Source organism: Vipera berus (genome assembly GCF_964194415.1).
Source record: "Vipera berus genome assembly, chromosome: 2".
In the NCBI taxonomy this organism is placed as follows: Eukaryota; Metazoa; Chordata; class Lepidosauria; order Squamata; family Viperidae; genus Vipera; species Vipera berus.
This window is the reverse complement of record NC_138203.1, coordinates 278,026,778-278,042,123: the sequence shown is the minus strand read 5'-3', so window position 1 is coordinate 278,042,123 and position 15,346 is coordinate 278,026,778. Positions and strand designations below refer to the sequence as shown.

Here is a 15,346-nt window from a genome sequence, read left to right as displayed (position 1 = left end):
TCCACCTGCCACTTTAGTCAGCCTGGCTGCCTCCCACCATGGCCGCCCTGGGCCTGCAGGGGCTGACTTGGCACGGGAAGGGCATGCAGCCTGCCTCCCCGCTTAGCTGACCGGTAGAACTGCTGCAGCCAGGCCTCCCACGCTGTTGCCATTGCTCGTGGCAGGATGCCACATGGTTCTTCATGTCATTGCTCATGGCAGGACGCCGTGTGGTGCTTCAGGCCAGCCTGAAGCACCATGTGCCGTCCTGCTGCGAACAATGGCAATGGCGTGGGAGGCCTTTGGCGGTCCTACCAGTAAGGTAAGCAGGTGCAAGGCGTACAGGGCAGCTTCACCCCTCCTACCCAAAAATAGGGCTTACCTTTGGGGTGGGTGGGCTAATATTAGGCTCACCCCAAAAAATCAAGCTAGAGCTTTCTGTCGGACTGGGCCTTACTTTCAGGGAAACATGGTAGTCAGGGGCTGTCATCTAGTCATCATCCTCAAACGAATGGGGGGACAGAGAGACTGAACTCAGTTCCAGAACAGTATCTTAGATAAGGGCTTTTGAACTTTTTCACCCATTGTACCACTTTTAGGATATGGCAACATCCGAGTATCAGTAATCGCCTAGCAAGGGGTCAAAAACTTGATGACAAAAAAGGGGAAAAAAGTACAGGTAGTCCTAGACTTACAACAGTTTGCTTAGTGACTGTTTGAAGTCACAATGACACTGAAATAAGTGCCCCCCAAGCCACAGCCGAGCAAGACACCTGCCTGTCCGACTGGCGGCGCTCTCCCTCCTATCCGAGGTTTTCATTTCTGTTGAGGATTGGCAGCGGGGGTGGGGTGGAGGGGTGTTTGGTTGGTGGTTGCAGCAGGTTTTGGTCACTTCACATGACCCTGGGACACTGTGACCGTCATAAATATGAATCAGTTGCCAAGCATCTGAATTTAAATCACAAGACCCTGGAGATGCTGCAAGATTCCTGCTGATCGGCGCTTCTTCTGGGCTCAATAGAAGCACCAGGATCAGCGCTGAGCTCCAGCTGGAAACTGGCACTGATCCTGGCGCTTCCGCTGAGCCCTGACAGCCCTGCAGCTCCAACCGTCTCTCGCTCAGGCTTATGCGGTGCTACCACCAGTTCAGCTCATTCCCCTCCCCACTACCACTTTTCTAGGATGGTTGCGTACCACCTGGTAGGTGCCAATGTACCACAGGTGTACCCGTACCACTGGTTGAAAAGCCCTGCCTTAGATGCTTTATCATATATCAACAAGATAACTGGGCAGATTTGTTGCCTTTTGCTTATAATAATGCTGTACATTCGAGTATTGGTTACACCCCTTTCCAGGTTGGCAAAGGTCATACTTGAACTACCTGTTAAGGACCCTGACATTCCCTCTTTGCAAGAGTGAATTAAACAGTTTCAAAATACCTTGCCAGTAGTACGAAAAGCACTAGATGAGGCCAGAGAAGCCTATAAGGCTCAGGCCAACAAAGAGGGTGGAGCAGAAATCTTTTAAAGTTGGAGACAGTCTACCTCTCTACTAAATACTTGCAGTCTTTAAAGGTAAGGTAAAGGTTCCCCCGCACATGAATGCTAGTCGTTTCTGACTCTAGGGGCCAGTGCTCATCTCCGTTTCAAAGCTGAAGAGCCAGCGTTTGTCCGAGGACGTCTCCGTGGTCATGTGGCCGGCATGACTAGACGCCAAAGGCGCACGGAACTTTACACCCTTCTAAAAAATTGGGTCCTAAGTTTGTTGAACCTTTCCCTATTGAACGCATCATCAACCCAGTAACTGTTGAATTAGAGCTCCCCAAGAACCTACGACAAATCCACCCTGTTTTCCATTGTAGTTTACTCAAACCTGAGATTATTTTTAATCTTAGACCTCTGGCACCTCCAGTCACTACACCCATATTGGTCGAGGGTGAACAACAGTTGGGACATTTTAGACGCCGGTAAACATCATGGTTCCAACCAATACTTAGCAGCTTGGAGAAAGAAATCTTCCATCTTCTCAAAATGAGTGGGTATACAAAGAACATATTACAGCTGCTAGGTTACTTAAGCGTTTTCACTCTAAGTCTCCTGATAAGCCTGATTAATATTTTCTCCCCCTCTCCCTCCCTCTCGTGTTTTGCAGGTGGATATGTCATTCTTCTAGGGCAGACATGTCAAACTTGCGACGTCACGTGACATCGCGCAACGTTATCGGGAGTGTTTTCCCATTGCTGGCAATGGGGTGGGCGCGGCTTCCGGATGACGCATCCGGCTTTTGGGCCGGCAGTTTGACACCTGTTCTAGGGGGGCTGTTTGTCAGGTCCCCAAAGAAATGTATTGTTTTCCCCTATTCCTACTGCTCTTGAATTTGTAAACCTTCTTTGGGGCCTGCCATTCTCTTGGGAGGGGGGACACTTTGGAGGTGCTTTGCACTGTCTTGCCACTATGCCCTTCCCCCAGGAGAAGGAATGCATCGTCCTTATGTAGGAGACGGTTTGCGCTTAGAGCCAGAAGGAAACGAAAGCGAGAGACCTTGAAGAACGTGCCATCGAAACCAGTTATACCAAAACACTATGCCACTTGTGCATTGGCTGGAATTTAAATGAACGCTGGGACCCTGCGGGGAGGAGTTTTGAATATTGCTTTTAACATCCTGTTTTGCGGTTTTTTCCTCAGACCTTGCTTTGCTTTCCCTGCTGTCACTAGCCCCTAATAAAAGTCCCTTTTCAGACAATGCTTGTTTCAAGAGTTCTGCTTTCTTGGGAGGCTTAGATGAGGCAGGTCCTTACAAAACCTCTGGTCCCAGTGACCGACCCAGATTGGATCCTGCCATTCATTCACAGGGATCTACCTTGATTTTATACAGTCATGGCCGAAATTGTTGGCACCCCAGAAATTTTTCCAGAAAATCAAGTATTTCTCACAGAAAAGTATTGCAGGAACACGTGTTTTGCTATACACGGGTTTATTCCCTTTGTGTGTATTGGAACACAACAAAAAAAGGGAGGAAAAAAAAGCAAATTGGACATAATGTCAAACAAAACTCCAAAAATGGGCTGGACAAAATTATTGGCACCCTTTCAAAATTGTGGATAAATAAGATTGTTTCAAGCATGTGATGCTCCTTTAAACTCACCTGGGGCAAGTAACAGGTGTGGGCAATATAAAAATCACACCTGAAAGCAGATAAAAAGGAGAGAAGTTCACTTAGTCTTTGCATTGTGTGTCTGTGTGTGCCACACTAAGCATGGACAACAGAAAGAGAAGAGAACTGTCTGAGGACTCGAGAACCAAAATTGTGGACAAATATCAACAATCTCAAGGTTACAAGTCCATCTCCAGAGATCTAGATTTGCCTTTGTCCACAGTGCGCAACATTATCAAGAAGCTTGCAACCCATGGCACTGTAGCTAATCTCCCTGGTCGTTGACGGAAGAGAAAAATTGATGAAAGGTTGCAACGCAGGATAGTCCAGATGGTGGATAAGCAGCCCCAAACAAGTTCCAAAGGAATGCAAGCTGTCCTGCAGGCTCAGGGAGCATCAGTGTCAGCGCGAACTATCCGTCGACATTTAAATGAAATGAAACGCTATGGCAGGAGACCCAGGAGGACCCCACTGCTGACACAGAGACATAAAAAAGCAAGATTACAGTTTGCCAAAATGTACTTGAGTAAGCCAAAATCCTTCTGGGAAAACGTCTTGTGGACAGATGAGACCAAGATAGAGCTTTTTGGTAAAGCACATCATTCTACTGTTTACCGAAAATGAAATGAGGCCTACAAAGAAAAGAACACAGTACCTACAGTGAAATATGGTGGAGGTTCAATGATGTTTTGGGGTTGTTTTGCTGCCTCTGGCACTGGGTGCCTTGAATGTGTGCAAGGCATCATGAAATCTGAGGATTACCAAAGGATTTTGGGTCGCACTGTAGAGCCCAGTGTCAGAAAGCTGGGTTTGCGTCTGAGATCTTGGGTCTTCCAGCAGGACAGTGACCCCAAACATACGTCAAAAAGCACCCAGAAATGGATGGCAAGAAAGCGCTGGAGAGTTCTGAAGTGGCCAGCAATGAGTCCAGATCTGAATCCCATTGAACACCTGTGGAGAGATCTTAAAATTGCTGTTGGGAAAAGGCGCCCTTCCAATAAGAGAGACCTGGAGCAGTTTGCAAAGGAAGAGTGGTCCAAAATTCCGGGTGAGAGGTGTAAGAAGCTTATTGATGGTTACAGGAAGCGACTGATTTCAGTTATTTTTTCCAAAGGGTCTGCAACCAAATATTAAGTTAAGGGTGCCAAGAATTTTGTCCAGCCCATTTTTGGAGTTCTGTTTGACATTATGTCCAATTTGCTTTTTTCCCTCCCTTTTTTGTTGTGTTCCAATACACACAAAGGGAATAAACCCGTGTATAGCAAAACACGTGTTCCTGCAATACTTTTCTGTGAGAAATACTTGATTTTCTGGAAAAATTTCTGGGGTGCCAACAATTTCGGCCATGACTGTACATTGTACTTTTTATACTTTTTAAATTTGCATTGCTGGGGAATACCCCTAGGAAGAACATTTATTAGCTCTGCCTCATCTTTTTGCACTTTTGAGCTGACTGGGACTTCTCTGAATCCTACAGCTTATAAAGAATATGAAGTTACAGCTTATAAAGAATATGAAGCTTATATTCTAGGTCACGGGTTGGCAACCCGTGGCTCTGGAGCCGCACATGGCTCTTTCAGCTTTCTCCTGAGGCTCCCAGTTTGGAGAGGGAGGGGAGAGAGTGGGAAAGAGAGAGGCACTTGTGCTTCCCCTCTCTCTCTCTCTCTGTCTGTGTGTGTGTGTGTGTAAGCTGACATGTTTATTGGGCGAGGCTCCTGCCTTTGCTGCAACACCACAGAAAGCAGAGCAGGAGAGCCAGCCCAATAAGAACGTGTGTCAGCTTGTCCGAGAACAGCGTGAAGCCAGCTTGCCAGGTGAGCAGAAGATTGGAGAGAGAGAGAAAAGGGGGGGAGAGAGAGGGAGAGAAAGAGAGACCTCATGCACAGCAGCCTCTATTTCTTTTTAATTAAACTCTTCAATCAAGTTCTTCCCCTTGCGTGCGTGCGCACATTTTGCGGCTCCCAGTGGTTTTTTTTTTCCCCTAGGTCCAAGTGGCTCTTTGAGTGTTTAAGGCTGCCGACCCCTGTTCTAGGCTTTACACCAGTGATCTATTTTCTACCTCAGAATCACGGGAAAGGGTAACCCAAAGGTGGTTTTTTTCCAAGAACTAATTGAACTTTCTGTGTTTTTCCTTGAAGACATTTCACTTCCCATCCAAGAAAGACGAAAGAGATGGTGCTAGACCTCCGGAGGAAAAAGGAGGAACCTGCCCCACTCTACATCGGGGAGGACTGCATGGAGAGAGTTTCCTCCTTTAAATTTCTGGGAGTCTACCTCTGTGAAGATCTGACCTGGAAAGTTAACACAACCCAGGTGGCTAGAAAGGCCCAACAGAGGCTTCACTTTCTCAGGGTCTTGCGGAAGAACAGGGTAGAACAACGGCTAATGACGCATTTATTTGAACAAGCCGGCTTGGCCTGATGGGGGATGGGTTGGGTTTTTATTGTCATTTTTAATATATGTATTTACTGTTTTTAGCTTGGGCGTATGTTTAATTCTTTTTTAACTTTTGTATTTTTTGTATTTTTATATGTCTGCCCTGTTCACCGCCCTGAGTCCTTCGGGAGAAGGGCGGTATATAAATAAAATTATTATTATTATTATTATTATTTTACCGGTCTCCTATAGAGAGCGTCCTCTCCTATGGTATTGTGGTCTGGTATGCTGGTCTGACAGCCGCGGATAGGAAAGTATTACAGAAGGTGGTGAGCACAGCACAAGACATTGTGGGCTGTCCCCTGACACCACTGGATGACCTCGCCAGGGCTCATTGCCTTGGAAGAGTGAGGAAAATTCTCAGGGACGACTCACACCCTGGACGGTATCTCTTTACTCTCCTACCATCGGGTAGGAGATATAGGAGTATAGCCAGCCACACCAACAGGCTGAAGAACAGCTTTTATCCGTGGGCTGTTAGGCTTTTGAACGAGAAATAACTTGTGTGAATTTTATGCAGAATTGACTTGGGAGGCCGGTGTGTGGTCTAGTTGGTTCACATGGTGTAGTAAGATGGAGGGTTTGTTGTCACTGTGTGTTGGGGGGTGGGAGCACAAAGGGAGGCTCAGCTAATCTCAATGTATACATAGTTGTACTTTGACAATAAAGATTCATTCATTCTGAGGAGGTTTTTAGTTTTAAGTTTTAACATTGTTTTATTGTTGGGCTATTATTAATTTAATTCTTTTAATTCTATTTTTATCTTAATTTATATTGTCTTTTAAATATTGCCCTGTAAACCGCCCTGAGTCCTTCGGGAATAGGGCGGTATAGAAAAATAAATAAATAAATAAATAAATAAATAAATAAATTCAAGAAAGCTTCTTCAGCTCTGACAGCATGGTGGAGGAGGGTCAAAAGATTTATACACAACACAGTCCTTTCAGCAATATCCAAGAAGGTGCCACACCGATCTGCACGATGCAGGCAACTCTTAAGGGCACAGATTAAACCTCAGTGGCTCTCAGAAAGAACGCTAACGACCAGAGGACTGCAAGGAATATAAATATAAATCCCTTCCATCCTCCAAACATTTGGTCAGTTTCTCTTGGATGAGAAGCGAAACGTCTTCAAGTAAAAACAAAGAAAGCCCCGTTGCCTTTTGAAAAAGCACTTTTGGGACAACATGATCCAGATAGGAAAGGATGTCGCCGAATCCCACTACTGAATTTTAGAGAAGGTTAATGAGCAGGAAATGGAGTCTGGCCCTGGGGGGTGGGGGGGGGGTGGTTGTTGGGAGTTTGCAGGTTGCTCATCAACATTTGGACTGAAGATGGCTTGTAGCACCTACAGATGTTGGCTTGAGATCATAAAACAAGACCTTGAGTGATATTTTCCCCAGTCTGGGTGGTTGTTAGCCAGACGTGCACGCACATACACAACTTACCAAAGAGGGTATCAGGAATTGGGACCCTGTGTTCAGGCCTTTCCTGGAAGGTGGCTTGTGGTTGATCAGTTTGAGAGTTGAGTTCAGGTGTAGGAACCAGGAGTCCCTCTTGGGTGGAAATATATGAAGAACAGACAAAAGAGGAGAAAGAAAACAAACAGATGGGGAGTCAGTATAACTGGGAATTCTCGTCGCATCTGAAGGCCAGGAGCTCTGAAATCTGATTTCAGGACTCCTGGCCTAAAAGACTCCAGTACTTGAGAAAGTCACAAGTAGATAACCGTCAACTTTGGCAGCTATGTGCCTCTGCGTTTCATCTTGCCTTTAGATTACTTTCAAGTGGGTAGATGGGAAAATGAAACTTCAATTCAGCTGCAGACCGTGAGAGCTTGAAATCTTGTCAAGGACACCAGATTGGCTGTGGATTTGAAGCAGACGGTTCCCATAACAAACTGGACGTGTTGACATGGATTATGTAAGACAGGGGTGTCAAACTCAATTTCACTGAGGGCCACATCAGCGTTATGGTTGCCCTGAGGGGGCCGGGTGGGCGTGGCCAGGTGGGCGTGACCAGCTCAATGCTGCTCACTCAGCGCAGCTTACTCGAAATGCCTGGGTCAGGAGAGAACAAGTTGCACCAGCTAATTTGATGTGGGGACATCTCATTGCCCCACAAGCTCTTCACCTCCCCAAACATCTGCAGCCAAGCATGTGCAGAGGATGGAAAGGGCCTTCTTCCCAAGCCCAGGCATGATTGGTAGTTTGTTAGCTCAGATGTAGATAGCTTCCTAGTCTCCAAGCTTGGAGAGAGAGAGAGTGTGTGTGTGTGTTCCTTCTTCTGCCTTGACAGATCTCTGGAGAGCAAGAGGAGGCAGGGAGCAGCACTTCCCAGTCCTGCATGAGGGAGGCTGGCCCTTCTTGAAAGGGATTCCCCATTTCCACTCACGCGTGGTAAGGATGCTGGCTTGTTGGAGCAGCCTTCCCTCATGCAGCGTCCCTGCCACCTTATGCTCCTCTCCAGAGATCTTCCCTCAGCAGCGGCCGGCAAAGTAGCTCGCACGTGAAACAAGCCCGGCAGAGGAGCCGGAGCGGCGAGCAAAGACGCCCGGCCTGGATCCTGCAAGGCCCCGGCCGAGACGCACCCCCAGCAGCCTCAGGCAAAGTAGCTCGCACGTGAAAGAAGCCCGGCAGAGGAGCCGGAGCGGCAAGCAGAGGCGCCCGGCCCGTATCCTGCAAGGCCTGGCCGAGATGCGCCCCCAGCAGCGGAGCCGCTCCAGCTCCTCTGCCGGGCTTCTTTCATGCACAGGCTCCTCTGCCGGGCCTGTTTCGTGTGCGAGCTACTTTGCCTGACGCTGCTGGGGGCGCGTCTCGGCCGGGCCTTTCAGGATCCGGGCCGGGCGCCTCTGCTCGCTGCTCTGGCTCCTCTGCTGGGCTTGTTTCGCGTGCGAACTACTTTGCCGGGAGCTGCTGAGGATGAGCAGAGGTGCCTGGCCCGGATCCTGCAAGGCCCAGCCAAGATGCGCCCCCAGCAGTGGAGCCGCTCTGGCTCCTCTGCCGGGCTTCTTTCACACACGGGCTCCTCTGCTGGGCTTGTTTCGCGTGCGAACTACTTTGCTTGGTGCTGCTGGGGGCGCATTTCGGCCGGGCCTTGCAGGATCCGGGCCGGGCGCCTCTGCTCGCCCTCAGCAGCGCCCGGCAAAGTAGCTCGCACGCGAAAGAAGCCCGGCAGAGGAGCCCGTGTGTGAAAGAAGCCTGGCAGAGAAACCGGAGCGGCTCCACTGCTGGGGGCGCATCTCAGCCGGGCCTTGCAGGATCCGGGTCGGGCGCCTCTGCTCACTCTCAGCAGCGCCCGGCAAAGGAGCCTGTGTACGAAAGAAGCCCTGCAGAGGAGCCATCTGTGCCTCTTTCTCCGGCTACCTCATGTCTGCCTTCCTGCCTGGGCATCTCTCCCCCTCACCGGCTGGGTGTTGCTCGTCCTCCCCCCCCCCCGCGTCCCACCTCACTCCCTCTTACCTCCTACTCCACTTTTTTTTTTGGAGCCGCAGGAGACTAATGAGATGCAAATGGTGCTGGGTTCCACCAGCCAACTGCACTTGCCTCCTACTGAGCAAGTGCTCAGCCGGGCCGGCACCAAGGTGGTGGGGGCCGGACCTTTGTAATTTCTGGGAGTGTTGTGCGGGCCGGATTCAATCATGTGGCGGGCCGTTTGTGGCCCGCGGGCCTTGTGTTTGACATGTCTGATGTAAGATGTTGGGGATTTGGCTGATAAAACTATTCTACAAATTGGTGTTGGAACCTCAAAGCTAGTTTTACTTCGACATAACCAAGCTATGTATTCGATAAACAGTAAGCTTTTCAGAAAACGAAATGAACCTGGAGTTTTATTTGGATTCTCGAGCTGGCTGTTGACAATAACGCTCCTCTAACTCTTTAGGATACAAGAGAACTGACTCTGGAATTAACGTCAATAATGGGACAACAATCATTATTAAAAACAATATTGTCAAGATGCTTTGAAACCAGAATGCCCCACATTCCAAGCTGGCAACAGCTTTGATGGCACCAGCTGATCAGAGCCTTCACATATAGAAACAGCACACAGGTGAGTCCTTGACTTACAACCATAATGGAGCCTGCCTATCATTTTAAATAACTTTTAAAACTATTTTAATTTCTGTCATTCACACTTCCATTTTGTCCCTCCTTTGCCACCCCCCTTTCTTCAATGATTCTATTCCACCATTTCTTCGACGTTAGTGTTAACTCTTTTGTCCCATTGCGAGCTGTCCCCGAGTTGGGTCGCGGTGAGTTGGCTGCGGCAAGTCGGCCCTAGTGAATATGGTTTGAATGCATTGCTGGCTGGAGAATTCTGGGAGTTGAAGTCCACGCTTCTTAAAAAGTCGCTGAGGTTGAGAAACACCGGCTTAAGGCCACCTCGACCACCTTGGACTATCAGTTCTCCATTCCATTTCTGGGCAACTCATTAAGAAACTGGTGGTCTGAGTGTCTCCTAATTTAGCACGTAATCCCTCACCTGTCCTGTCTTTTCGATATTGAACTGAAAAGCAATTACGCAATTCATGGATCCCCTGAAGGCAGAGAGTGCCGACCTCTTTCAGATTCCCAAAAGCTGAGGAGTCTTTGGAAGCAATGTCAATTCCCTCTGGTTCCAAACTCACTTTCTCTCTCTCTCTCTCTCTCTCTCTCTCTCTCTCTCTCTCTCTCTCTCTCTCTCACTTTTCCCTCTCTCTGTCCCTTCACCTCTAGCCCAAGACTCGTGACTCTTGGCTGGCTAAAACATGTCAAACTGAGCCACTAAAAAAGGTCAAAGGGAGATTAAGGCTGCCAATCACTCTGTGAGGAGCTGGCTTGGTTCAGTCTGTTGGGACAGGGATTGGACTTGACCTTTTCAATGCATGCAGCCGTTCCAGAATTTTTACCTGCTGTTGGTTGTGTGAACTCTTGGAAAGCAAAGTTGATACTCACCCAAAGCACTGGAGGTGCTGGCCCTCTCTTGCATGACTTCCCAGTGTATGGGCTTCTGTTCAAGACCTAACTCATCCTTCATACGTACAGGCTCCTGAAAGAGGGAGGAAGACCAGGTTCAGTACTATCTCTCACGCTTTTCTTCAAAGGCGCATCTGGCACAGGATTTTGCCTTCTAATTAACATGGAACTGACAGTTAAGAGTGCGATTTCCATTTCACCCAGAAGCAGAGTCAGTATGTTAATACTTCGAGGATCAGTTTAACATGGCCTTTAAAAAAAAAAGAGAGATCAACTTGGCTGCCAGATTGTATACCAAATGGAACTTTATGCTCTAATGCAGGGGTGTCCAACTCAATTTCATTGAGGGCCGCATCAGCATTGCAATTGCCCTCAGGGGGGCGGGTGGGTGTGGCCTACTGGGTGGGCGTGGCTAGAGCGGGTGTGGCCTACTGGGTGGGTGTGGCCAGCTCTACATCATTCGCATCAAGGGTGCCTATGGGGGCCTGGGCAGGAGTGGGACAGATCTGAGGGTCTCTGGCAGAAGGAGGGTCTCTGGGCCAGGGCCAAGGCAGTGGGGGCCGTTCCCTCACTGTTTCCAGGATGGCTTCGCGGGCCGCATGAAACCACTTCGCAGGCCGGATCCGGCCCCCGGGCCTTGTGTTTGACATGTCTGCTCTAATGAGTTTTAGCAGAGCATGCCAATGTGATTTTAAGATCAATTTTCTTTTGGAAAGAGACGCAGCTGGCGTAGCGACCAAAATGGACAAGTGATGCTTTTTGGTCATTGTTTCGGGCTGGGAGACAAGAGAAATCTCGAGTTCAGAAGCTTCTTCTTCCAAACGTGCTACCCAACTTCATTTCGAAGAGGGTAACCTGGTTCGGAAGACCTAAACCCACTCTGCAATGGTGACTCGCCATCGTGAGCACCTCCATTTCATCTGGCTTTGTTTTAAGGCAGAGGTGGAGAACGATGGCCCTTTTCTGACTCGTGGACTTCAACTCCCAGAATTCCTGAGCCAGCCAGCTCAGGAATTCCGGGAGTTGAAGTCCATGAGTCATAAAAGAGGCGTCGTTCCCCACCTCTGTTTTAAAACTACTCTAGATTACCTTCTCATTATCAACATTATTAATAATTCTCATTAATTAGGAAATCCATCAATCACCCATTCCTTTTTTCCCCCCATTTTCAGCCAAAAGTCCAACTTTTTCCCCCCCCTAGTCAGTTGGTAGGGCAGTTGGTCAAATCCATACGGAGAGTCTACACACCTCAGCGGTTCCAGTCCCAGCCATTTCCAGTCCAGCTGATGTCTGGGCTAAGGCCGAGTTCCTTGTGGATGTAACGTCACTGGCTGTGAAACACATACATGCAGAAGTTGAGAAAGGGATACACACGATTTAGCTTTTGCCGCCATCTTAGAACGGCAATACATGAAACTCCCTAGCTCAGGGGTCGGCAACCTCGGCTCTTTTATGACTCGTGGACTTCAACTCCCAGAATTCCTGAGCCAGCATAGCTGGCTCAGGAATTCTGGGAGTTGAAGTCCACGAGTCATAAAAGAGCCGAGGTTGCCGACCCCTGCCCTAGCTCATCAGTGCTGTCTTCATTAGCACATAATTTTTATTAGAAATTCTACTATAGCTAAAAGATAAACATGGTAATACACAGGGGGAATTCAGTAGGAGAAAAAGTGAAGAAAAAGTTCAGAGAACAGTAAAAAAAAACAAAAAACCAGAAACGAGGTAGCGACTTCCCATCTCTTTTATAGCAGTTACAAACTTAGCATCCCTCCTCCCTCGTTAAGCTTACATTTTGTTTATTTGTTAAAATTCATTTGCCACCTGTTTCGCCGTGGGGTTGGCTCCAGGTTCCCTACTTCTCAGATCAATACTTTTCGGTTAGCAAGTTCATCAATCGCCAAGCTATTCCCCCCCCCACCCCCGTTTTCGAACAAAAAAAAAGACCACGATGGATTTGTTCATCAGGGTTATCTTCTTTTCAAGTCAGGTGGTGTGCACCTGTTTTATGCCCAACCGGTTTGTGGTCTGAGCATAAATCAACCAACAGCCACTCCCACTATGACAGGGGTCGGCAACCTGAAAAAGGAAAAGAGCCACTGGGAACCGGTTCCATCACACATTAAAAAAAAGTGGGAGCCGCGTGCGTGCGTCCATGCACGCACATGCGCAAAACGTTTTTTTCTTGCGCATGCGCGGACACGTGCGGTTGCCATTTTTTTTATGTGTGATGGAACCGGTTCCCGGTTGCGCGACGGCGACGGCCCATTTGCAGAGCTACCGCCTTCGGAGGAAGGCGGCAGGTCTGCAAACGGGCCGCGGCAGCTTTCCCAACAAGCGGCGCCACTGCCCGTTCCGAGAGGTGCGCGCGCACCTCTCCGAACGAGCGGAGGTGCGCGCGCACCTCTCCAAACCTATGGAGAGGTGCGCGCGCACCTCCGCACGAACGGGCAGCGGCGCCGCTTTTTGGGAAAGCTGCCGCGGCCCGTTTGCAGCACCAGGCGGTGCCAGTCTCCATTTGGAGAGGTGTGCACGCACCACTGCCCGTTCGAAGAGGTGCACGCGCACCGGGCGGCTGGGAGCCGCAGGAGACAGCTCAAAGAGCCGCATGCGGCTCCGGAGCCGCGGGTTGCCGACCCGTGCACTATGACAACGTACAACCCAAGTTGATAAAAAAAACTTGGGGAAAATAGCAACTCCACCCACAGGTCTTTTACCGTCGCAAAAAATGTCACACGGGTAAGTACCTTGACCTACAACTGTTCATTCAAGGACCCTCTGAACAAATGGTGGTCATGACTGGGTGCTTGGAGTTCCAGTTCACCCAGCCCCCTCGCCACCATGTGATTGCGATCTCAGTGCTTCACAACACGCCCAGTTATGATCGTCATTTGTGACATTCCTTGTTACATTGGGAAGCCATCATGTGTATCGTGACCCTTGTGGACACTTCACGCCTTCTCCGACCCTTGTTGCACTTCCCGTGCACCCCCTAACTGTCCCATCTCTCACACGCCCTCCTATGCGCCCCCTCCACCCTCGCTCCCTTCCCAGCTGGCAGCAGCCATTTACCAGCCTGCTGGCCTGGGACTTACGACTTCCTGCCGGCTTCCCCACTGACTTTGGCTGCAAGAAGCCAGTAGGAAGCTACCTCACCTAATGATCTAGGATTCAATTGATGACGGCAACTGGTATGGCAGGATTGCCGTACCCTGAGCGATGCGGTCACGTCTTATAAATGTATCGCTTAGCGACATGGATTCCAGTACCAACTGCTGTCGTAACTCGAGGACGACCTCAAGTCGCTTTTTCTTCCTGACAATGGAGTATGCACGTACTCCTCTACTTAAAACAGTTCATTTAGTGACCCGCTCAGAGTTGCAACAGCACTGGGAAAAAGCGATTTATGGCCAACGGCCAGGGTGGCACAGTGGTTAGAATGCAGCATTGCAGGGTAACTCTGCCGACTGCTAGCAGTTCGATCCTCACCGGCTCAAGGTTCCGAGGTTGATAAAATGAGGACCCAGATTGTTGGGGGGGACAATAGGCTGACTCTGCAAATCGTTCAGAGGGTTGCATAAAGCACTGTGAAGGGGTATATAAGTCTAAGTGCTATGGTGCTGTTGCCGTTTTCACAGTTATGACCGTTGCAGAATCCCTGTGGTCACATGATCAAAATTCAGAAGCTTGGCAACTGACTTGTATGTATGACAGTTGCGGTCTCCCGGGATCACGTGATCAGGTTTTGCGACCTTCGGACGAGCCAGGTCAACGGGGAAGCCAGATTCACTGAACAACCGGGTCACTAACTTTAACCACTTCGGGGATTCACTTAACGACGGTGGCAAGAAAGGCCGCGGAATGGGGCAAAACGCACTTAACGAAGGTCTCGCTTAAGCGACAGAATTTTGGGGGCTCAAGTGCGGTCGGTAAGCCGAGGACTACTTGTAATTCTTTACCCGCCCAATCAACTTTGCCCCCCCTCCCCCTTCCAACTGACCTCCAGGGTGGTGCTGCCTCTGCCTCCCTTCGGACTCCAAGGCGCTAACTGGGACCTCTGGCAAAGGAACCTAAAAGGACAAAAGAACGAGCTGCAGATAACGGCCCCCCGTTGCAACTGCCCCACTTTCCGATTTTTTTTTTTAACCTGGTCAGCAATGAAAAAAAGGTTAACAATCCAGATTGAGTAACACTGGCTGGGTAGATGCAACAGGTTCGCTTGGTTCCTGAATTAAGCATTTCCCAGGCTCGCGCAACGCGACGGATGCTAAGCGAGCTTAAAGCTAAGAAGGCTTCGTTCCCTGGGCAGGTGCAACCAAGCAAGTCCTAAACTAATTAAGGCTGGATGAGGGTGGAGGCACATTCTCCCAGCTTGCGGGCTGGTTCCCCAACATTTCATGACCAGACTAGGTATTTAGGGAACGTCAGTGTTAATAATAATAATAATGATGATGATGATGATGACAAAAGGTTTTGCAAAACTTTGCAAAATACATGAAGAAATCACAGCTTCCTGCAATAACTCCAGCAAAGCTACAAAAAAACTGCGCTACTCGGAACATCTCACATTTTAAGGAGATACCCGGTTGATACCTAGGATGCTGGCAGCACCCCTTGTCAACCATTAGTGCCAGTCAATTTGAGTGTTCAGCGGACTGAGTTTCATGTTTTATGAATAAAAGTATTATAATAATAATAATAATAATAGTAATAATGTTGGAAGGGACCTTGGAGGTCATCTAGTCCAACCCCCTGCTCAGCCAGGAAACCCTATACCATTTCAGACAAATGGCTGTCCGGTCTCTTCCTAAAGACTTCCAGTGTTGG

At 49.0% G+C, this 15,346-nt stretch overlaps 1 protein-coding gene across 3 annotated transcripts in view; it reads right to left on the bottom strand.

The window, feature by feature from the left end:
• LOC308661157 (uncharacterized protein) overlaps nt 1-15,346 on the bottom strand; it is a 55,214-nt gene that overhangs the window by 25,882 nt on the left and 13,986 nt on the right. For all 3 annotated transcript variants that reach the window (XR_014024901.1, XM_081315966.1, XM_081315967.1), the window contains exons 3-6: nt 14,520-14,589; nt 11,771-11,853; nt 10,502-10,595; nt 7,016-7,123 (exon numbers count right to left, since the gene is read on the bottom strand). Coding sequence is in view for 2 of the 3 variants with exons in the window: in XM_081315966.1 (XP_081172092.1) it covers nt 7,016-7,123; nt 10,502-10,595; nt 11,771-11,853; nt 14,520-14,589 (355 nt within the window). In the remaining variant the exon portion in view is untranslated. The remainder of the gene's footprint in view (nt 1-7,015; nt 7,124-10,501; nt 10,596-11,770; nt 11,854-14,519; nt 14,590-15,346) is intronic.